Below are 23,329 nucleotides of genomic sequence, written 5' to 3'. Positions count from 1 at the left end.
AACAGCCGTGTTGACAGTGGAACATGAATGTTTATAGTTACTTAGGACTTGTCAGTCTTGCAAGCTCATGACTCCTGGCTAAAATATTGTTTCTTTAACAAAAATCCCAGTATCAGTAGATATACATGGAAACAATAAAAACAGGGACTAAGTTTCAGCCTTACAAATCTTGATACTGGAGCTGTCGAACTTCTTGAGGCTCCAAGTTCACAGAGTCTAAGATGTCTGCCATCTTTCAGATGCACGTATAAAGGTGGGAGGGAAAGCAGTGTTCCTGGGGAATTTGATGGCGGCTGCTCCTGCAGAGTAGGGGGGTGTGAAGTCTTTAGTAATTGAATCCGTTGCAGGGTCTGCGCTTACATATGGAACTTGAACAATAAGTATTTACTTAAATTACATGGATTACCTCAGACATGTGGAATCTGTACGTCCTGCCCACTTCCCTGAACCTTTGGAGCCGGGATCCTGTGGGGAACATAATGGGCTTAATTACGGTGTCTGGACTAGCCATGTAGGACCCGGAAGGCAGGAGTTAACCTCACCTCACCTTTTACATGCCAGTGACCCCAGGCTTGGCTGGGAAGCCTGGGGCCTCTAGAGCAGCTTCTGGATTACCACGACACACGTTACCTGGTGTGATGGCAAAGGGAAACCCTGCGCGACCACGGCCATGGTGCCTTCCCTCCTTGGTTCGGGCGTTGTGGGTGACTCTCAGGGCACACAGGGCCCGCTCTCGCCCGCCCATGGAGAGGCAGAGGACGGCAGCAAAATCCCACAGCAGCGCCCCCCGTGCTGCGGGGCGGGGGCCCGGGGATGCCACCGCCAAGGCTTGGCAGCAGCGGGGCACGATGCCGGCCCACCCGCGCCCTGCCCCGCCATCCCACACCCCAGCCCCGCGGGACCCGGCCTCTGCTGTCACATGGCACGGGGAGGGGGCTGCGGCGGGGCGGGCCGTGCTCGGGGCTCCCCCGGCCGCGCGGAGGCGGGCTGAGGTGGCGGAAAGTTTGCGGAGTGGCTGGCGGCGGTGGCGGCGCTGCGGTCCCCTCCCGCTTTCTTTACTTTTTTCTACACACCCGTCTCCCACCGCCTTCCCCCCTCAGCGGTCGCTCCGGGGCATGAGCGGCGGCCGCCACCCGCGCTGAGAAGCAGGAGGTCGTGCCGCGCTCGGCTCTGTCAGTGGGGCGAACGCCAGGGACGGGAGCGCGGGCAGCGGACAGCGGCGAGCCCGCCATGCTCCGCCGGCCCCGCTCGTCGCTCGCCGTCCTCCCGGCGCTGCTCCTGCTGCCGCTGCTGCTGGGCGGCCGTCCCGCCGCCGCCCGCTGCCCCGCGCCCTGCCGCTGCGCCGGGCACCTCGTCGCCTGCAGCCGCCTGGAGTTGAGCCGGCTGCCCGAGCGGCTGCCGCGGGGGGCGGTGCAGCTGTGAGTATCGGGGCGGCGGGCTCCGTGGCGGGCTGGGGGCACCGGTCTGCGTCCGCCCGCCCGCCATCTTCTGCCCCCGGGGCCGCGGACGGGCGGGCTTTGAGGGGAGCGCGGGTGTGGTGGCGGCAGCGAGGTGCGGGAGCGGGCAGCGCTGGGGCTGCGGCCGAGCTGTCAGCGGGCGCGGCGAGGTCGCCGGCGGCCGCAGCGGGATAGCGTCCCTTGGGGCGGGCTGCGGCCCCCAACGGCGGTGGCGATAAGCGCTCGGCTGAAATGGGCCCGGGAGCGCTGCTCAGTGTCGCAGACGGCGAGGAAAAAGTTCTGTTGACTTTCTTAGACAACGTGCAGTAATCATCACGTTACCGCTGATGTGATTTTCCTCACGGTGTGCTGGGAAAGCTCCCATCGGTTTTCTTCGTGCAGCTCTTCATTGCTGGGTAGTTTTGGCGCGGGCGATGGTGCGGGCCCGCTCGGCCCGGTGCCGCGCAGGGGCCGAACCCCGGGCTGCGCGAACTCAAGTGCCCGATGAGGAAAAGTTAACTTTCAGTGATAAACTTTTATAGAAAAAGTATAAATTAGGTCAGCTATCTAAAAGCTTGAAAATGGCCGAAGTACTTCTCACATTTGTTTTTAATCGCTTGTCACTGAAAGATCTTATATATTAGTCGTATTAATTTTCTATTACATTTTCAAAGCAGATCGAGATAAGGGCTTTAAAGTAAACAGGAAGACTTTCAATTAGTTGTGGCTAATTCTGTTCAATTGCCTCGTCTGGAGGTCATGCTGCTTTACTCATGAAATGTGGATGGCTGTATTGACACCATATGGAACTAAACACAGGCATGGCTCTGGGAGTTGAATTTTTCCAGGACTGGTACACGAAAGTGTGAGGGGAAAGAAACGTTTTTTGGTTTTTTTTCTTACGTGATTGAAACATACAAATCTACTACTGCATTCAACGCTTTACATTCAACAACTGGTTTTGCTTTCTATAATATTTCATTCCTCTTAGTTTTTTGAAGTGTTTCAGTGTGTCCACTTAAGTTTTCTGACAAAACCTAAGGATTTTGTTTTGATAGCAAATAAGCTTTATAGTTTAATTTCTTAGCATACATCAATGCTGTTAAAATTCAGATGTGGTAAATAAAAACGGGAAAATCACAGAACTTTTCATTTTTTTAGAGTTGCTTTAAAAAGCATTATTCATTAACAATAATCCAAATTTGTTTTTTCCACTTATGTTCCTGAGAGACAATAAAACACATTGCAGGGCTTTTTTTTTTTGTTAGCACAAGGGACCTTTTTCTAATTAGAATTCCCTTGGTAGTGTAAATTGCCCTTATGCAAGTTCACATTCCTTTAAAAGTGTGAGAAAATAAGTTCCGCTTGTATAAATAAGCTTTGGTCTGTTGTAAGAAACCCTGCTGTGATTACTCATTGGACAGCTGTGTCACTTGCTTTTAAACTCACAGAAGTACATCTTTGTAGGTGTCACCAAACCATGTGGTCTGGCCGCTTTTGTGTAAATATTTCTTTTATTTGTGACAAATGCCTTAGTAGTACCCAGCTCTTTCTTCCTTCCCCTCTTAATAAGAACAAGGAAGAGTGTGGCGTTGTCTGTTACCTCCAGCTACCCCAGTACTTGGACCTGGGATTGTGCAATTTGGTAATTAATGCATTCAGCTTTACATAGGCAAAAAAAGGTTTGACTAGTTTGGATTATTGTTGCAACAAACTGCACATTACAAATTGTTAAAGACTGTTTATGAATTTTATTTCTATATGTCTACTGTGTTTTCCATGAAACTCTCTGGTGGGTATAGCCAAAGGCTAGTAGTTTAATTGCAGGCTTTCCAGTCCTCTTGAGAAAACAACAGCTTTTTTTACCACGTTCTTAACATAGACAGGTGAGACCCCCAAGCAGGAGAGTGGAAGTTTTTCTGCCTGAGAAGGTCTAGGCCCATGTTAGGATTTACACCTTTGCCCATCTTTACTCACCCATACAGAGAGCAGGTTTTTGAAACTCCTACTGCATACTTTCATGCCTTTTTTTGTTCACATTCCCTGCTGAAATGAAATAAGAGTGACCTCAGAATGGACAAAGAGGGGAAAAAATGAACCTGACTTACGTCCCCTTCTTCTTGGTGGCAGGTGTGAGTCTACTGCGTTGTATGGAAGTCTCTTCACAAAGTGGAGTGTAAACAGGCTATAATTGCCAACTTCACTGTGATTTTAGCTAAAAAAAACCTTCTTCTATTACCTTGCCTTCCTGAGAGGTAACAGTCTGCTGAAAACTGATAAACATTTATTATGGCTTTGTGTACTGATAGTTTTGAAGTTGGATTTCCATTTAATTCCAGGATATGTATCCTGATATTGCAGGAATGTGGGGTTGTTAGAGCTGGTGGAGGAGGAAGAGTGTTGAGCATTGGCCAGAGTCCTCCATGTGTGCAAGCTCCCACTGGTACTGCAGTACCCTTTGCCAGGTTCACTCAGGAATGCTAGAACTGTCGGTGGGGCAGGAGGGAAAGTCTGAAAAATGGTTTTCACTTGTGTTTGTATTACATCTTTAGTATTTACATTTTATAAATCCTCTAGTTCTCTACCAGAATTGCCAGAAAAAAAAGCTGTATGGTTTTCACAGCTGTTTTTCAGTATTTTCCAGACTAAAGCTTGAACATAGCAAGCTGATTTATGAGTCACTTTGGATCAGTGTCTTAAAACAGCTACAGCCTGCGTTTTTGTTTTTCAGCTCTGCTGATTTCTGCTGAATTAGCAGCTCTATAGGCCCCAGTGGGACTGATTAAGGAACTGTTGCTGGATTTGCATGTTAAAATTTGACTTGGGGCTCAGGTTTCTGAGTTCTCTAAGGAAGAAGATGATAATTGTGACTAAGTGTTGTAAATTAAGTTAGAGTCTAAAAGTTGTATCTATAAAATGTGTGAAGAAGCACTTGCCTTCTCTATGCATTAGGCTTCCTTTCAGTTTTTAATCACACAAACACTGATGTTCAGAGTTAAGTTTCAGCTAATGCTGGGATTTGTGAGTTACAAAAAATGGTCATACAAACATAATGAAGCAAAGAAAATAGTTTCTTGCATAGAACAGGTCCTTTGAGGGTGAAAACTGTGGCATGCTTTCTCAAGTGGAGGCAATTCTTCTGAAATGTCCAATCACTTCTATTAGAAATGTGTGAAGAACAAGTATATATGCTTACTATTGCTATAAAGAATTTCTTAATATGTATCTGATTTCTGAATTCTCAGAGTATGTTCTATGTTTTATGACTTTTGAGATTCTAGTAGCAAAAGTAATCCCGGAGGGAATTTTCTCCCCTCTAGTAATTTGGTTTTAACATACAAGGAAAATTCAGAAATGGAAAACACATAGTAATAATGTTTGAACAATGTCAGTTCCATTTCTGTGAAGGTAAAATAGAATTTAATTTTCCAGCTTTTTGTTCATACATGTTTTAAGGTATTTTGAGAAATGCACTGGACTGAAACAAACTTGTAGCTTTGCAACTGGGATGATAGATTTTATATTTAAAAAAATTGTGCCAACCAAGTGCTTGTAAGTTTGAAAAACTTCTAAGGGCTTAAGCTTCACTTAGATTATTAGTAAAAGGCAAATATTTTAACTCTTGGTTCACTTCCAACCAGTTCACTCTAATTGAACTTAAAATGTAACTTGCAGGGCTTTTTTTACCGAATTTTCTTGACGTTTCCTATGCCAGTAGTACTGAAGTAATGTTTAATAAAATATTTATAATACATATTTTATGCAACTATTGGTAGACAGGCATATATACTGTATGAAACAGGCAATTCAGTATTGTCTGGAGAGTTGGGCATTTTTTGTTGGTTTTTTGCTTTGGGATTTTTTTTTTCCATCTTGTGTTTGACAATCTGGTGTGAGTAAACCAGGCATAAGAAATTTTTATGTATGTATTTTTTAAAGTAGGTGCTACTTGGAAAATGTGAATGTGAATGTATCTTTAGTGTTAAAAAACAAACACCAAAAAAAGTAGTTTGAAACCTAGTGTTAGTTACGCTCACGGTTGCCTTGATAGACTCCAGATGGATGTGAGCTTAAGCTATGAGTGAAAGTGTCTGGCTCCAGTGTGGTGATCATGCACAGCAGTGGTTGTAATTGCAGGATTTTTATAGTTTAAGGACTCTGCCAGATTTTTTTTTTTTTTAACATGTTTTAACTCCAGCAGAACAAATCTACTCACGTCTGTTACTGTCTGGTAGGTCCTTTAGGCAAACTTGCCTTAAATAAACCTTTTGCAGAGTTTTTAAGTGAAATGAAGAAATGCAGGTTTTTAGCACTAATTTTGAAAGCTCTTTGTTGAAATAATCACTGATTGCTAAGTCTTGTCTGAAGCGTGAACAACAGTAACATGTTAGACACTAACAGCCATAACTTAACTGAATTTTGGCTGTTTATTTGCATAGTTCTTACAATCCCTACAGACTGAAGCCAAATATTGAATTAAGTTTAAGGGCAAAAGCTGTCTCTACGCTGCATTTAAAGGACCAAGTTAGATTGCTGTCTAGATTTTTGTAGCAGCATACTTTTTCAGTATTTACACTTAAGAATGCAGTGTGAGAATTTCAAATCTGTGCAGTTAATGCCTTCAGATGTTAAACAAAGGGATTTTTCTCCAGTGTATGGCCTGGAGAATGTTTGCACTAGATTTTTAAGAAGTGAGAGATGCAGTCCTCCAACTTTAGTGTGGTTAACCTCATATACAGGAGAACTCAAAATCATAATGGTGGAACTAAAATTAGTGGACTTTTGAAAATATTGGCACTGTATTGGTTTTCCATTGTTAAGAGGAAAATCTGTAGGGGGTTTAGACACCTGAAAGCCAAGGCACAGATATATATTAGGTGCTTGAGTCTAGAGCTGAGTCTCTGAAAACATCCCCTCTGTGGCCACATGATGATGGTGGAATGTGTTCCCCTTCTGTAGGTGGCTCTTCCCCAGCCCTCACCCCTTCTTTTGTTCTGGAAAATGCCATTCACACCTTCAGCTCTGCCCTGTGCAGTCCTGGCTTGGGAAACACAGCACATCTCTTTTCCCTGCCTGTGGCTCTGAACCAGGCTCTCATGCTCAGCAGCTTGCTGGGCCTGGTCCAGTTGGCTGGCTCAGAGCACACCTTACAGCTAAGTACTGGTGGTACCCCTCATAATGCCCATGCGTGCCTGGGTATTTTTTATACTTAACTCTTATTATTACTGGGGGATTTTTTAATTGCCAACTGTAGGAGAGGACAGAACTGACGATGAAACTGTCCTGGCAGCATTGAGCGAGTCAGTTGGGTGAATCTTGAAACAGAGTTTTACTATCCACATATTCTGCTAAGGAAACTTAGGTGCCTGGCTGGGTTGCAGAATTACTCCTGTGCCTGATGATGTGGAGTCATGGATGCAGGGAAACTAGAGTTCTCTGGATTTGTGGGTTTTCAGGGCTTAGTCACAGAGCCGAATGCCTAGCACAGACCCTGAACTTGGCTTTGTTTAAGCCAGCTCTGGTCTTTGTGCAGCAGACATATGCTGTTCATCAGCCTTCTTCACTTCTGGAACTGTGGATGGAGAGCAGACACGTCCATGGCAGTCAGACCTGTGTTTGGTGTGCTCAGGAGAGATGACTCTACTGAGTCATCTAACCCAGAAAAAGTGATGAATCATGTAGTTTCCACATAGATTCAGCTTGAAATGATACTTCATGCTTGTGTGGCTTGATGAGGACCCCAGGTATGGTGGATACCTCTTAAGTGCTTAATTACCATGGGGAAAAGTATCATGGAGTGTGAGCAATTTTTTTTCAAAAGGGTGCTTTTTAAAGCCCCCTTTACCTGATAGTACAGCTGCTCACTGCTGAGGTGTGCTGTTTCATTTCTTTATGTGTTTGCATTACAAACACTCACTGGAGTGAATTTAAGAACTCACTAAAATAATGTCATTTTTGTTAGCTGGCTTGGCTAAATGCAGTGTTCTAACTTGGAACAAATGCTTGCAGATGGCTGGATCGATGCTGGTGAGGTAGCGATAATCTGTAGTAGGGGAACAGAAAAGGGCACATTTTGGTGCATGAGTGACTAAGGTTAGCCCTTCAGCAGAGCTGGTCATGGTCACAAGATGAGTTATGAGTCTGTACCACTTGTGCAGAGGTGTAGAGATATGCAGGTTTGAGTTCCTGCAGTTAGCTTTTCTGTCTTTTACTTTGCAGTCACTCTTATTTTTCTTATGTGTCCAGTATTTCTGAGGCTACAGCAAAAATTTCTTAGGACTCTTGTATGATGTCAGGTGTTTGAGAGGATGAAGATGCATGGCCCTGTAAGGAAAAGTATTTCTTGTGGTCAAGAAGAAGTGTTGCATTTTTAGTACCTGGCTTGTTTCATGCCAAGGGCTGCAAGTGTTAACAATTGCTTATAAGCTGCATCAGTATATGCTGGGATCTTCAGCATAGCACAAACTAAGGGTTCAAGCTACTTCTTGAAGGGTAATTAAGTGTGGTATTTATATCACCAGTATACAGACATCTTAAAACTCAGAATTCACCCTTGCTATGTCTGTTTTCTTCTGCTATTTCTTAAGATCTCCATTAAATTTTGTTATGTGGGAATGGTGTCTGGAATTTTGTGGAAGCATGAAAATACAGTTGGGATTTATGGGTGGTCCTCACTGTGCATTTGTGGGCTATGCATTGCTTTTGAGATGTGGGTGAAAAGAGTGAAATATTATGATTAACCCAAGGAATGAGACTGCAATGACTATTGTTTTTTGAATTTTCCTTGTTGAACTAACCAAGAGTTGTTATAGCCATATTTTTTGTTGTGAGGAGATGTGGGAAAGGGGTTGTCAGTGTATCTGAGTCAAACATCTCAAGATGTTTTCCATGGGTCCTGTGCGCATTTCAATGAACAGTTCTGTATTGTTTAGAGATACTAGGAGTTCCTTTGATACTGCTAGCAGTGATGAAGGTATTTGCATTTGTATTTGTATATTTATACCTTGTGTAAGCAAATGATTTTCTATTCTAATTTTGCTAATAAAAAAACCTTTTTATGTACTTGGAGACAAGTGAGAACATAATTTGGTTTGAAATTGCACTGCTTTACCTGATACCGTATGGCAAAACTGACAGGCTGTTTATTTTTGTAACCTCCTAGGGACTTAAGTCACAACAAATTATCTTCAATCAAGACCAGTATCTTGGATCACCTTCACAGTCTTCAGGAAGTGTAAGTTAATTTGTCTTAATTAAAAACCATACCAAAACATAAACCCCAACCAAAAATACCCAACCTGTGTTTGCGTATGCTAATTGCATAGTTACTTCTCTAGGGATGGTTGCTTGAACAACAAAGATACTTGCTGTTCTGATATTTTACATTAAATGAAACTGGAATTATTTTTTAATTTCGAGGTGACACAGTTCAGCAGTTTAGCAAGTCCAATGTACATACTTCTAAATTAACATCAAAGCTAACTCTTCCTCTTGTAATATTAATAGGAAGTTGAACAACAATGAATTGGAGATCATTCCAGATCTGGGACCAGTCTCGGCAAATATAACTCTTCTCTCTTTGTAAGTAAATCTTACTCTTGTCCCTGGTTAGTGGAGCTAACTCTACAGGGTTCGTGGAAATATGTGCATTACAGAGATTAAAGTAAAGTAATTGGAAATAGAGCAGCTTGTGGTTAGGAAGTCGATTATGTCATATTATTTAGTACTTCTTTAAAATGTGTATAATTGAGCTTAATCCTTGTAGTTTTTGTGCTTCCGAAATACAAAGACTGCATTAGAATTAATTTATATTGTGGTAGTACCCAGAAGCCTCAGTCGTGTTGTGCTAGGCACTGTACAAGCATCTGTAAATGTTACACAAACTTGTACAGTGCTGTCTTTAAAACAAGACTTATACTCTGTCGTTACGCATCTTGGCTGAGATCCTGATGTGTTAAATCATGGCACAATTCCATTTATTTCGCTGGACAATACAGGGAAGTGCCCTCGAGATGCAGCTCCAGAACAAGTATCTAGGTTAGAAGATGTTTTGACAATGTCTTGAAAATTTTTTTTTGGAGCCCATTTTAATGTGTGACACTTTTTTTTTTTTTTCTGCAGTTAATACATAAAATTGTGACACATGATTGTGTCCGTGTTCATTGCATTTCATGAAAGAAATGGGTAGGTTACTTGGTGTTCATTTGTAATATGAGTATAAAGTTGTAAAAGGCATATAGAGCCCATAACCAAAAAAGTTGATTTTAAAGGAAATCTTATTCCTGATGTTTTAATGATAAATTAATTGGATTTCTTTTCTGTGATTTAGTTTCAATAAACTGCTGGAGGAAGGTGTAGAAAAGTAGCTACTATCATACTATTAGTTAGAAAAAAAGACCTGATTTTCCTGTGTGGGATTTGTGTTTTATCAGTGGGAATCTAAAGTGTCTAAAGCTAATAATATGAAGCCCTCTGGCCAAATCCTGTCCTTGAATACAAATTGCAAGTTACCTTTCTTGAAGAATCCTGAAGGGTTAAAACAATACAATAAACTTTGGAAAGCTGTTCAGTTAATTAAATTGATCACTATTCAATTGCTTACATCTGGTGATTTATAGGGGTTTGTTTTTACTCTAGGCCTAGGTCAGCCAAGTCAGCTGGTGCAGCCGCTGTGTCTGGGCTGCTCTGTTTGAGTAAGAACTAAGTGACATTTGATACTGATGCGGTTTCTTACAGATCAGAATCAGAAAAGAATGAAAGAAAAAGCAGATGGCGTCTGACAAATAACTGTTAAATTTAAGCACATATTTTATTTTGCAGTAGCTTTGGCGTTACTTTTACACTGGCATAGCATTCTGTAGTTCAAGCATCTAATTGATCTAAAAATGTAATTTCTTTTATATGTATATATATATATATATTTACCACCTTGCTAAGGTCTTTTTTTTACCACAAGGCTAGAAATACTAGCATAATGAAGTGGTTTGTTTATATGGTCTTGATTTTTTTCTGAATTCTTAGTATTTCTCCTTTTCATGGAAACTCAACAATTGTTGCTTTGAGGAAGCTAAAATCATTATTTTGCAGCTGTGCAAAAATTTTGGTATTCCTTTGAGAGAATAAATAATTATCAGTCACTGTTGAATTGTTCGTTTCATATCCTTATGTCCCTGGCCTGGGACATTTACTCAGGCAGTCAGACATGGTAAGATTTTTGTTATGCACTGTATATGCTAACACTTGAAAGAAAAATAAGTATTTTCTTAAAGCTTTTATCACCCTACTAATGCAGTTAAAGTTGCTCTGGTTGGGTGTTAGCTGGTTTTCATTCTAATTCTGTGTGTGAATAAGGAGATTACTGGGTGTAACTGTGCTACAGCTGAGATTTAATACCTATTTTATGACTACAGCAAAGATTCCTGGAGTTTAATATGGCAGAAATAATTACTTTAATATTTTGTGTTAATTTACGTATTCCAGTCTACAATAGTTAATAATTGTTTGTTTTATATTAAAACAGATGAACATAGAACAGAAAATTAGACTTGTATTGTATTTTCCAAAAATAAATCATCTTGTTTCTTTTGTCTCTAAAACCTAGAGTAGAATCATAGAATCATTTACGTTGAAAAAGACCTTTAAGATCATCAAGTCCAACCATTAACTCAGCACTGTCAAGGTCACCACTAACCATGTCTGTACAAACCACAAACCATGGTCTTCTACAAACCATGTCTGTAAAGCCACATACGCACATCTTGTAAATACCTCCAGAGATGGTGGCTTAATCCTTTTTACCTTTGCAGCCTGGTACAATGCTTCACAACCTTTACCATGATGAAATTTTTCCTAATATTAGTCTACACTTTCCATTGCACAACTTGAGGCCATTTTCTTTTGTAGTGTTACATGTTACTTTGGAGAAGAGACTGACCCCCACTTCCTTTCAGGTAATTTAGAGAGCAGTAAGATCTTTCCTGAGCCTCCTGTTCTTAGTGGTTGGATATTACTTATGTAAAGATATTTAATTTAATAGAAAATAGTATAAATAAAGAGAAATAAACATACAGCGGCTTGGCATAAGACACATATGATGTTGTGGTAGCATGACCAGACAAATAAGCTAATAATACTTTTTTTTTTTTTTTAAGAAGGGAAAAAAATACATGCATTTGGTTTTTCTGTGATGGATGTTATTTGAAGGGATTGAATCAAACTGATTTAATATATCTTAAGTCATGTGAAGAGAACACATATGGAACAATTTGAATGTAAGTTTTAGAATCACTCTTCAGAGAAACATCTGATGACTTTCTCCAGGATTTTAAAGTTTTATAAGAAAGGGGGTTGTGAAGCCTTTCCAAAGCAAACCACTGTTTCCATGTTGAGTCTTTGTTCTGACTTTCAAATGATAGCAGAAAAGAGGGTGATAGTCTTCTAGATTTGATTACACTTCTTATGAGATACATATATGTTGGTTCATCGCTGTCAGTTGATGAGCCAACTGGTTTTTTTCCAAAGAATCTTCAAGGAATGCTGTAGAAACGATACCCTCTTTTCTTGCCAATATCTACATTGTTGAAGAAGCTCTATTACAAGTTTTTTTTTCTTTCATTTATGAAGAATTCTCACTGAGCTGGGGAGCCTTAGAAATTTATCTGTTCTGCAAGAATTTTCTTGCCCTGCAGAGGAAATTACACTGCTGGTATGCCTCCATAATAGTGCAGGTATCCCCACACAGCCATGTATGTCTGAATTCTTTGAAGGATATAAACAAGCATGAGTGGATTATCATGTTAGTCCAGTTTCCATTTCTGGAGCTACCTCATTTCTAGCTATCTAGTTGATATTTTATCTAAATGAGATATTTACATACTAATGAATTATTCAGGGTAAACATACCCTGAGCAGGAGATGGTCCCAGTCTTGTCTGTAACATGAAACAGCAATGCTAACATTTTGTTTTTACCAATGCCAATTGAGGGTTGAGCATCTTGGGAATGAAAAGTATCAGGCAGGCACACCCCCCTCACCACCACCCTGGGAGATGTGTCAGTGTGAAGGAGTGAGTATACAAGGATATTCAGGCACACTCTCGTTACATGGCTGGAGATATATCTGTGATTTTATTCATGTGATGAGTAAATACCTTGTTAGAGCTTCTGAGCCTCCTGGGAATCTGGATACTACTGTGAGCTTCATGGATGGTAGTTTGGGGTATATCTGGTCCAGAGGCCTAGGTCAAGTCTCTCAAAATTAAATTGCAGGGTGTTCTTTTTGCACAGCCGCCAAGCCCTTTTGTATGCCTTGTATAAGAGAAGGCATGAAGAGAGCAGTATATAAAGGCAGGACGAGGGAAGTTTGGGTATTTGCCAGAGATTGTCAGCACAGTAGCTCTAGCCAGGAGGTCAGGTCCCCCACATGCTGGCAGCATAAGCTTTTGAGGAGAATATTGGATGTAGTAACAATTGCTTATCACAGGTATATAATGTGCAGACACCACACATGGTAATGTAAGTGTATTTATCTATCCATAGAAGTAAAATATGTTAGAAGTTTTCTAGCTTGCTTTCCTGAAGTAAATGTAAAACCAGTTAAATTAATGTAGAATTGCTTTAACTTTTTGTAGTAGAGAATTACTCATTTCTTGGAAAAACAACAGTTTACTTTTTACTGTTCCACGATAGATGGATTGCTTTTGTATCAGGTACAAAGATGGGCACTAATGCCCTCGTTCCAGGAGAACAAGTGAAAGTTCTGAGTATTGTTTCCATTCTAATGACATTGCTTATCCAAGATGTACCAGTTCTGTCCTATTTATCTAAAAATCTGCCTGAACCAGTGATCTTGACACATGAGAAGAAAACTAATACTGCCTTTCAGGCCTATCGCAGTTGTAGTTTTGGACCTAGGGGAAAAATCAGAAACAGATTGAAACCAAATTGTGTAAGTACAATAGCCTTGTCTAGAAATCCTGTTTGGTGTTTTAACTACCAACCACTATTTGCATAGAGGTTTTACTTAAAAATTCTTCTGAAAATATTAACTACTTCTAATGTTACTAGTACTTTGTAAGGAAGAGACTGATTTGCAAATTCAACAGTGTTATATAAAATTTTGTTTAAGGGTATGCAGTTTGAATAAGAAACCCATGGTACTTTTACTTGCAGAATTTAAAAAAAATACATAGTTGTAGACACTGTCCAACATCATCAGCACACTGTATCCTTGAGTACTATGAAGTATGGAAGGTAGCAGTGACTATGAAGAGACAGAAGAGCTTTGAGTATTGAAGTATCCTGTCTCGCCAACTAGAATTTATTGTTCTTATCAAAACACATGTGTAGAACTGGTATTAAAGCCTCCATGTTTCTCATTACCCGCATCCAGGATATGTTCCGTAGTAATGCACTTATAGCTAGTAGGGACTAGACATGCCCAAGTCTTCAGTGCATATAGTGAAATTCTAACATTAAACTAGTATTCAAGAATGGAGTGTTTTATATAGACTTGTAATTTTACATTTTATTGAATAGGAGATATTTTATTTAAAGGCACTAGACCATATGGGGTAGGTGATTTGAGTTGTTACGTTGTAAGGACTGACCATGTTAGTCTAGAAGACAATCAAATACTTGGTCATAGTAAAGTCAGAGAGGCAAATGTAAAAGTCGTGGTGTGGAAGTTAAAGGGTGCATGAATGAGTCACAGTTCAGGAATGTTTTTCAAGCCTTACATTAATGTGTGTTTTATATTAGGTTCCTGCTTCACTTTTTTTTTTTTTTTTTTAAGAATGTGAAATCTTTGTTTATGAGAGACATAATGAAAATGTGACATGGTAGAGGTTTTTCTCTGCTGTGCTGGGGGAATCCTCCAACTCTGTCTGTACAGTAAGCCTTTAAGGCAGGGACTGTTTGCTTTTGAGTTCTGAGATACTTAAAACTGCTGCCAAAATTGAGGCAGTTTTTTGAAATGTGGCCATGTGTTTGTTAGACGATGAACAGAATCCACAAGCCTCTTCTCTGAAGGTTTTCTACAGCCTTTAGTTTGTAATGTCTTTCTGTCAATATGTGCTGAATTTAAATGTACTGACTTTGAAGATGTGTCTTGTATCCTGGATGTTTAAAATGGTAAACGAACAAAAAGTACTAACAGAAAAAGTCAGGAGATAAAACAGGACAAAAGAACTATAAAGTAGCCAGTCCTAGGTGACTGCACAGGTCACATAGTTTTCATAGTAAGAAAAACTATTGCAGCTTTAAATTTAGCTTTCTGATCAGCCACTACAAAATTAGCCTGATTACTTATCTTACTTTATGCACATAGTTACTGAAGAAAAGTAGCAATTAATCCCTTCTACTATTGCGAAGGGATTTTTTTAAATTTTGTTTTTTTAGTATTGTATGTCCCTTTCTGTTTAAAATGTGGAATAATGTATTTATCCATATTATTTGACGATGGGCATCCCAGCTCAGGCTTCAGATAGTCATATTGAGAAATAAAATTTAACTAATTGACGCATACACTCAAAGTAAATCATGTATTTGTCCCAGCTGACAGTTTGGAAATAAGAGAGATAGTTTGCACTTCGTGGCAATAACTTAAACCTCTGTGGAAGGCCTTCAGTAAAGACAGAAGGATAGGTATGAGAAGTTTGCCTCTGTGTCATCTCACAGTGGTCTGGTAGTGAAAGCTGTGTGTAAAATCTGGGAGAACACTGTCTCGGTAGGGAGTTAAAAAACTGCAGTCACAAGAAAGATGTTTAGATGAAACTCCTGAAAATGAAAGCTTACATTCAGTAGGAGTGAATGCCTTTTCCTTCTATGCTTGCCAGAGAAAGTGGTATTGTTTGTTTATAAAGCTAGCATACTCAACTGGAGTCTGGATCCCAGTATGAAGAAAACATTGGTCAAATATTTTACATCCTTGTCATCTCTTCAGCTACCACTTTATTATGGGAAGGATTAAGATTTGGATGCTGCCTGGAAGAGTTTGTTTTGAAGAAGGATTGAAAGAAGGGATAGAGGAATGCCAGACTGGGCTTCAGGCATAAGGCTACTTGGAGAATGTCCCAAAACTGAGAGTGGTGGTAAGCCATGTGTGACTTGGTATGAAGTTGTGAGCAAAAAGCTAGAGTGAGGAACTTACTGGAATTAGTTCTTGCAGTCTCTGACATTTGGTGTGGAGACTTAAGAGGAAGTAAATGAAAGAATTTGAAACGAAACCTGACTTAGTCAGACTTACAGACATGGAAACTCAATTTTATGGCAGCAGTTTAGGCTGAATGATGGGAAAGAGAAGGAGTACATAGAAACCCAGAGTTTGTTTTAGCAAAAATTGTGTGAGTGAGAGCCTAGATTAAAGCATTTGCAATGAGAATGGAAAAGAATGCAAATTTTATGAGCTATTTGCAGTGGATCAATCTGTCATGATTTTCTGATCAGAGTTGTAAAGGAAAACGTGAATTAAAAAGAATCGTAATAGACTACAAAAATAGAGAACACTGTTCTGATACGACAGAATGGAAGAGTGATAGGAATTTTACAGAGGAGTAGGGCATATGATATGGAAGGTGTGAGAAGTGAGAATGAAATGGAGAGGTCAGGTACAAGTGTTTGGATTATATTTTAGAGAGTTGATGATGGTGATTGCAATAGAGCAGTGAAATCACTTGTGTCTTGAGAGATAGAGAAGTGGATGGAAGAACATTGCTCACCTGGAATGATTGAAGTTAGGGGTACATCTAGAGGGGCGTGCAGTCTAAACTGCTTAGACTTTTGTCTGCACCCTCTAAAAGGGAGGGTTGCTCTGTAATGATAAAGAATAGGTGTTTTTACTTAGGAACTCTATACATTAGATTAGAAAGATGATTTGTAATACTCGAGGGCACTATGCTGATTTTATCTACGTCATATTTAAAATTTTCCAGGATGTTAGCATTAACTAACTGTCACACAGCTCACCAAGTCTGCAATGGGCTATTCCTGTTGTCAGCTTTTGCCAAAATAGGTATGCTTGCATTGCTTTTGTTTACAGTTGTTAAAATAAAGGGATGAACTTACACGTTCACTTGCCTATCACATGCTAAGTAACTTGTGATTATTTTGGAAAAGCCAGAAAACTGAATTGGAAACAGACATCAGGGTATTAAGAAGAGAGTTTGGAAGGAAAACTTAATTAGTTGCATATTGGTACTGTGACTGGAATCAGAAGAGAATTGTTATGGAAGTATCATGTGTTTGAAAGTTTGGATTTGTCTCTTCTTTTTGATGAGGAGAATGTATCTGATCACTGTTTCAGTCTGCCTCTTTTCCCTTTCTCAGTTTATGTTTGATTTGGGAATCAATAAACCTTTGGTTTCAAGTTTTGGACAGAGTATCAGTATCCTTCAGAGTTCTGAGTTTTCATTTTCTATTTATGCCTGTGTAATATTAAAAAAACACAAAATATAAAAGCAGAGTATTTCTGACATCTGGCTTGAAAGAGGAATGAGAGGCATGGATCATGGAATGAAGGAGACCTTCAAAAGAGGGAACAGCTGCTTGCTGCAAGGAAGGCAAGAAGCTCGTGTGTGAGAGAGGCATCAGACTTGCAAACCTACCAGTAGAACGGGAAGTGAGCCAGAATCTGGGCTTTGTTTCTGCTGATTTTGTCTTGAAGAAAAACAGTTTCACTTGCAATACTTCTACGACTTACACTTGCAAATACTAAAAAAAACAAAACTCTAGACTTTCTTAACTCAGTCCACTTGGATGTCTTAATTGTGAGAAGAGCATGTAGTCCCATTCATATTAGAGGCTGCTTTTTTTGTAAGGGTAGTGTTCAGCTTAAAACTAAATTTTCAGTATTTTAAATAAGGTAATTGTTCATTACAATGTTGCCCAGTATTCAAATGAGTATAAATTGAAGAAAAAGAACATTTTTGCTCTTCTTGAAGTAGTAGTTACTGAGGCTCTTCTGATGAGAGTTCCTTAAAGTTGTCTAGTCTTATCCTAAAAGCCACAAGGTATGTATCTTCCAGCACTTCTTCCAATTACAGTCTTGATCCTTTGTATTAATATACAATAATTTACAATATTGTATTTACAAAATACAAAAATATATATAATTTGTTTTTTAGTTTTGCTTCAATTTTCTTCCACACAGTATGTTTGTAGTAGTTTGGGAGGGGAGGAGGGGGACTGCAAGAAAGAATGTGTTGGCTATATGAATATGTCAGCTAGTGAATGATGGGAAGAGCAGGTGAAAAACCCAGAAAAATTTAAAAGGAGGCTATGAGTTGTAGTGGCACGCAATGGAGACCACCCAGAACATGCTCAGATGTGGACAGTCATGTTGGTTTTGTAAGGACTCTGACATGGCTGCCTCCAAAAGCTCTAATCTGGTCAGACTACGCATCCATGCAATTCTGTGTCTCGGCCTCAGCTCTGGTCAGAAAGATGCATCCATTCCTAGCAGAAGGCTTCTTTTTTCCTCTTTACTCTTGTTTTCCAGCAGGAGATTCCACTATGGCTTAATTTGTCTTTTTGTGATTCAGATTATTCTGCTTCTCAGGGCTTAGTTGAGGGACAGGAGGTACTATATTAGTTGAGTAATAGGCATATGTTAAGATAGTTACTTTACATCTAACAGTTATGCAGGACAGGCTGCATGGAGTCTTCTCCAAAGTTGTCTTTCTATACAACTTGGTTTTTCCTAGGTTGCTTCACCTCCAGGCTCCTACACATACTCCTTGTCAGAATAGTAGGGTGAGATCCAACAAAGAAGCTTCCTAAACACTGCAGATCAGGATACAGCTGGAAGAAAAAGTTATACTGGAAGTGCAGGAGTGTTTTTTTGTGCTGAGATTTCAAAGAGGAACAAAAGACAGGACATCAGGTCCTAATCTGTTCCTGCCTTGGATTTTCCAGGTTACAGTGTGCATGATGAGTTACAACTCATCAGGACCATGAAGCTTATGTGGATATTTTTCTTAGGTAGAAAACATTTCATACTGACAATCTTTATCAAGAGACAGTATGACTGTCTCATATCTTAAAAAACTGGGGGGGGGTGGGGGGGGTGGGGGGGTGGATGTTTTAGCGTTTAAGAGCTTTTATATCTGAAAGGTGTTAACTAGGTGCTCAACAAAATGGATACAGAAGTTTCTGACCTGCTTTGTATTTCCCCAGAGTAAGGAAAGTACAAGTCATTATGTCAGATTCATGGCAGCTGGTTATATAAAAATGAATATTAAGATCAGGATTAAGAGGGCCGTTAGAGGATTTCTGGCATCTTGGTATGTTTAAAGTCATGAATGTTGACAAGAAAGCTAAGCTTTCTGATACACATAATGAAAAACTGGTATTCTCTCTTGAGCTGGTACTCACACAGGCTTATATAAAAGTAATTAAATCAGGCTGTATGCACTCCTGGTCATTGGTTTGTGGGGTTTTTTGCTGCAAGTCAAGGTGTAGGCACTCAAATTGCAAAAGCCACATCCAAATTCATGGAGATATTTTTGGTGGGTTTATCTGCATTCCTTGGTGGTCCTGCTGCTTTAGCTGTAACAGGAGAAGTTGTAAGGAAGCTGCAGCAGGTTGCTGGTCCTTCCACATGAAGAAATTGTTATCAAATTGCTACAGGTTCGTTTTTGGGCGAACTTGATGTGCTGGTTTTCTTGTTGCAGGGAATCTCTGTTTCTCTCAGCCCACCTTAAAGGTCTGTTTTTAAAGGTCTGTAGACTCCATCGGTCTAAATTAAACCGATGGAGTGTATGCAGCTCCTTTTGTCTGAGCACAGCAATAGTACCATTTCACAGGAAAGATTTTCTTTTGGCTTTTCTTACCCCCACCCTCTTCTCAGTGGAAAAACTTCTATGTCATTGTGTCCACACTTGTGTTCTTTAGTTTTGTCTTGACAGGCTTGTGTTTTCAAACATGTTCTTCTTGACAATTTTGATGATGATTTGGCAGTTATGAGGAGGGTGATACACTGTTGTTTTCAATTTTCTTAAGTGATGATTATGAAGGAAAATCAAATTAAAGTTAAACTTCCTCATTTTAAATAAAGTTGGGTCTTAAAGTAGAACTATTTGGATATCTTCAGTGCTGAATAATCTTCCAGGTGTCAATTATTATACTTACATTCTTTTGAAGAGAAAGTGAACTAGGGTGATGGAGCAATAGGGAGTGAACTGTTCAGCTATTTTGCAGCTAAGTAACTTTTACAAATATGATTAAGCAGGAAGGTTCAGTTAGGGCTGGTTTGATTTTGATTGTGAGATGGACTAGGACTATGATGTGTACTGCAGTTTCAGTGAGCAAAAGAAGTTGCTTGTCACTCCTCAATATGGCCTTACCATCTCAAAAAAAGAAAATGTTCCTGAAGCAAACAAGCTGCAGGTTTTTTTGTTTGGTTGTTTTTGTTGTAACTTGGTCTGTGTCAGGTAATTTGCCAGTTGGTTTAAGTGCTACTCTGAAGATGGTGTAAAAGTTTTATTCAGTTCCATTAGGTCCAACTAAAGTTTGTAATACAGGGGCTATTATCCTGCCAGTTGTGAGGAATTTCTGTTTTATGGAGCAGTGCTGACACAAAGACAGTACTGTGCAAGCAGTCTTATAACTGAACACTTTCACACTGCAATTTAGGAGGCGGGCAGTTCAGGAAATTGCTGGCTTCTGCTGGAGCACACTTTTACTGCAAGGAAAATTTTATTCGTCACTCAAGTAATTGGCAGTTTTAATACCTTGTTAGTAATTACCTTGTAAACAAACTAATGCATAAAGGCAAGGTTCTGTGACCTGTTATATTATCTAACTCACATTCTTATTTGGCCGGTGGAACTGACACACGGTGGTGGTGTTTGTTGTTGTTTTTTATTAAAGTAATTTGTTTCCATTTATTATAAATACTTTCAGCTAAGAGTTAAAAAATGCAGTGTACCTATACCTGACAGCCTAAGGAATGAAACATGATACAAGCTCAGCATTTGAGGGGCTGCAGGATCACTTACCCATTCCCATATGTGGTCAGAAGGCCCATTAATCTCACTTCTGTTTCAGTCTGTGAGTTAGGACTTATTTGTCTTGAGCAGTAGTTCCCCCACACCCCTTGAATACATGAGAGTTGTCCATGCTACCCTAATTTGTGACTTACTATTTGATCCAGAGCAAGTATTTCCAGTAAAGGTAAACACATTCCAGAATTAATATTCTTGTTGATAGTTTTACTAAAATTGCTTTTGCCTGCAATCTCTAGGATCTGGGAAAAGCTCTTAAATCTTGGTAATTATCAAACAAGGTTTAGAATGTACCACAGCTAGAATGACTTGAATTTACAAGGTAACAAGAATTATTTCAGGTTACATTTGTTTAATTGGTTGTGATCTGCTTTCACCTATGTAGTGGTAGCCCTGAACAATAATGCTGCTGATGTGCAGTGTATGATTCTGTACAGCATGCGGCTGAGGTGGAAGAACTGGAAGGTTGCTGGGTATGAACATGAAATAGGGTCACTGGAAAAAGTTCATGTGTGAAAGTGAAAGAAGGGATGTTCCTCAGAACCAACTACAATACCCACATCTTCAGATTGTTGCATACTTTTTGTTGTGGAATTGGGTGTGATGCTGAGCTGAAGTTTGACCAGACATGAAGTCCAAAACTCCTGTAATGATCTCTAACATGCAGAATTTTTGTTCTTTGCTAACTCATTAGAAAAACCTGTAGATTGGAATACTTGGTGTAATTCCACAATTAAAGAATGTCGTGTTTTTCAGGGGGCTGCACTGTCATCCATCCTTTATAATCTAGCTCTGTGTTTTTTTCTGGAAATTCAGGTAGACTTCCATGCCAAGGAAGTTTTCAAAAAAACTCAGGCAGGCTAAACTGTATTTAGCTACTATGATATTAATTTGCTTAAAATAGAAAACAGCTGTAACCTTATTTCATTACAATACTGTGGCATACTGTTCCATGCAAGTGCCAGATATTTCTGCTGTTCAGAAATAGGTGACTGTTACAGAGTTTTGCATCTCTTTTTAAAAGCCATGAATTGCAGTAATTTGATTATATTGCATTTTTTTCATAGTTTTCTGGAATTATATTTTAAGAAATATTAATGAAAATTTATTTTGACTAGTCCAGTTTGTGATTTTGGATTAATATTATGTATCGATAACATACTTTATTGCTTTTCTGTAATTGAAAATTATTTTCAAGTAGGGGATTTAACAACTAATACTTGCCAGGGTTGTGTAGTTATGTTTACTCTGGAAATGACAGTCTTTTGCCTACTACCCTTAAACTTCAGGACCAGTAACAAGATTGCCAACATCTTGTCTGAACATCTGAAGCCATTTCAGAGTCTAGAAACTTTGGACTTGAGCAACAACAACATATCGGAGCTAAAAATGTCATCGTTTCCATCATTACAACTCAAGTATCTGTAAGTAATTTTTTTTTTCTTTCAGGTTACTTTCAAAAATCTTGTTGGATAATTTAGATTGGCAGCTGTTTATTAAGTACGAAATCTTCTTTTAATTGGAATGATATTAATATTCCTACCTGTCTAGTTTAACATAAGCTACTAACTTGAATATATGAGTTGTTACAATGAGATGTTTGAATTCATTAAAAAAACCTAAGGCCATTATCTTGAGATGAAACAAATAGATGTGTCCCCTGAAAGAAGAGAAATAATTATGTGATAAAATGAATTTAAGTTCTCCATGGATAGGCTAGTTTGTAGTTATATGGAGTTTGATAGACTTCTTGTGAATACAGTTTAATTCTTATTCAGGAATATTGGAATGCCAGATGTACTGACTGATAAAAAAGTAACAGGATTGCCACATATTATCTTTTTCCATTATCACACTCTGGCAGAGTAGAGTAAAATGGTGGTGGTGAAATACTATTTGACTTTAGAAAAAGTTGTCAAGTGCTCTAATTAGTATGAAAAAAATCCTTTTATAAATGACTAAGCACCACAAGAGCTTTGTGTTTTACTACTTGGTGTTAAGAATTTATTAAATAACTGTAAATTTAACCTTATAGACATTGTTTCAACAGGTATATTAACAGTAACCGAATAACCTCTATGGAGCCTGGTACCTTTGACAATTTGTCTACCACACTTCAAGTATTGAAACTGAACAGGAACAAAATTTCAGCAATTCCTCAAAAGATGTTTAAACTGTCCCATCTGCAGCACCTGTAAGTGTAACCTACAATTGACTAATTGTTTTCAGGTTTTCCAAAGCACTGGCAGTGCTTGAACTTTAGCCTTTAATTTAACCAGAGGCAGAGTGAGACAGACAGAGAAAACATATTACTACAGCCCTTACTAACTGCAGCATTGTACTGAACAAAAATAGTGTTATATGTTGGTGAGATGTGAACAGTCTTTGTGTTTAAAATTGTGTTTGCCTATTAAAAGTTTAAAAAAAAAAAGACTGGAAAAGGAGTAGGAGTAATATTTCTGTAAAAAAGCATCAGGAAAACAGTAAGTAAAGTAAACTTATGTAGTCCACTGCAGCAGTCATTTGCTTTTTACTTTCACAGCGGAATGAAGGAAATTAATTTGCTTTCAGATGGCATGACAGTAAACTTGAATAAATAGACCTTCAGCTTTACTGATACAGTGCTGTCCATAAATGTTTTACCAAATAAACAATGAAGTTCTATGAAAGAGATTGTGGGGTTTGTTTTAATTGGAAAACTTAGAAAGTGCAGAAAATGGACAAGGGAATGGGTTGCACTTTGTCAAATCCTGGATAATTACTTTCCCTATCAGATAGTCAGGAGTTAAAAATTACAAAGTCTCTTAGGTTAGCCTTGAAAATGATAGGTTATAAGAATAGTGAAATATTAGGGTGCTTGACACTTCTGAAAAGAGTGACTGTGTTTCTTCTG

General features: G+C 39.1%; 1 protein-coding gene across 1 annotated transcript in view; it reads left to right on the top strand.

Moving 5' to 3' along the window:
• The first annotated feature begins 974 nt into the window (after window positions 1–974).
• LRIG3 (leucine rich repeats and immunoglobulin like domains 3) overlaps window positions 975–23,329 on the top strand; it is a 38,262-nt gene continuing 15,907 nt past the window's right edge. The window contains exons 1-5 of the mRNA XM_038154383.1: window positions 975–1,418; window positions 8,599–8,670; window positions 8,943–9,017; window positions 21,726–21,860; window positions 22,487–22,630. Coding sequence (XP_038010311.1) covers window positions 1,231–1,418; window positions 8,599–8,670; window positions 8,943–9,017; window positions 21,726–21,860; window positions 22,487–22,630 — 614 coding nt within the window. The 5' untranslated portion in view covers window positions 975–1,230. The remainder of the gene's footprint in view (window positions 1,419–8,598; window positions 8,671–8,942; window positions 9,018–21,725; window positions 21,861–22,486; window positions 22,631–23,329) is intronic.

Source organism: Motacilla alba, chromosome 1A (assembly GCF_015832195.1).
Source record: "Motacilla alba alba isolate MOTALB_02 chromosome 1A, Motacilla_alba_V1.0_pri, whole genome shotgun sequence".
Classification (NCBI taxonomy): Eukaryota; Metazoa; Chordata; class Aves; order Passeriformes; family Motacillidae; genus Motacilla; species Motacilla alba.
Note: the sequence above shows the minus strand (reverse complement) of the source record. Positions and strands in the feature narration are given on the sequence as shown.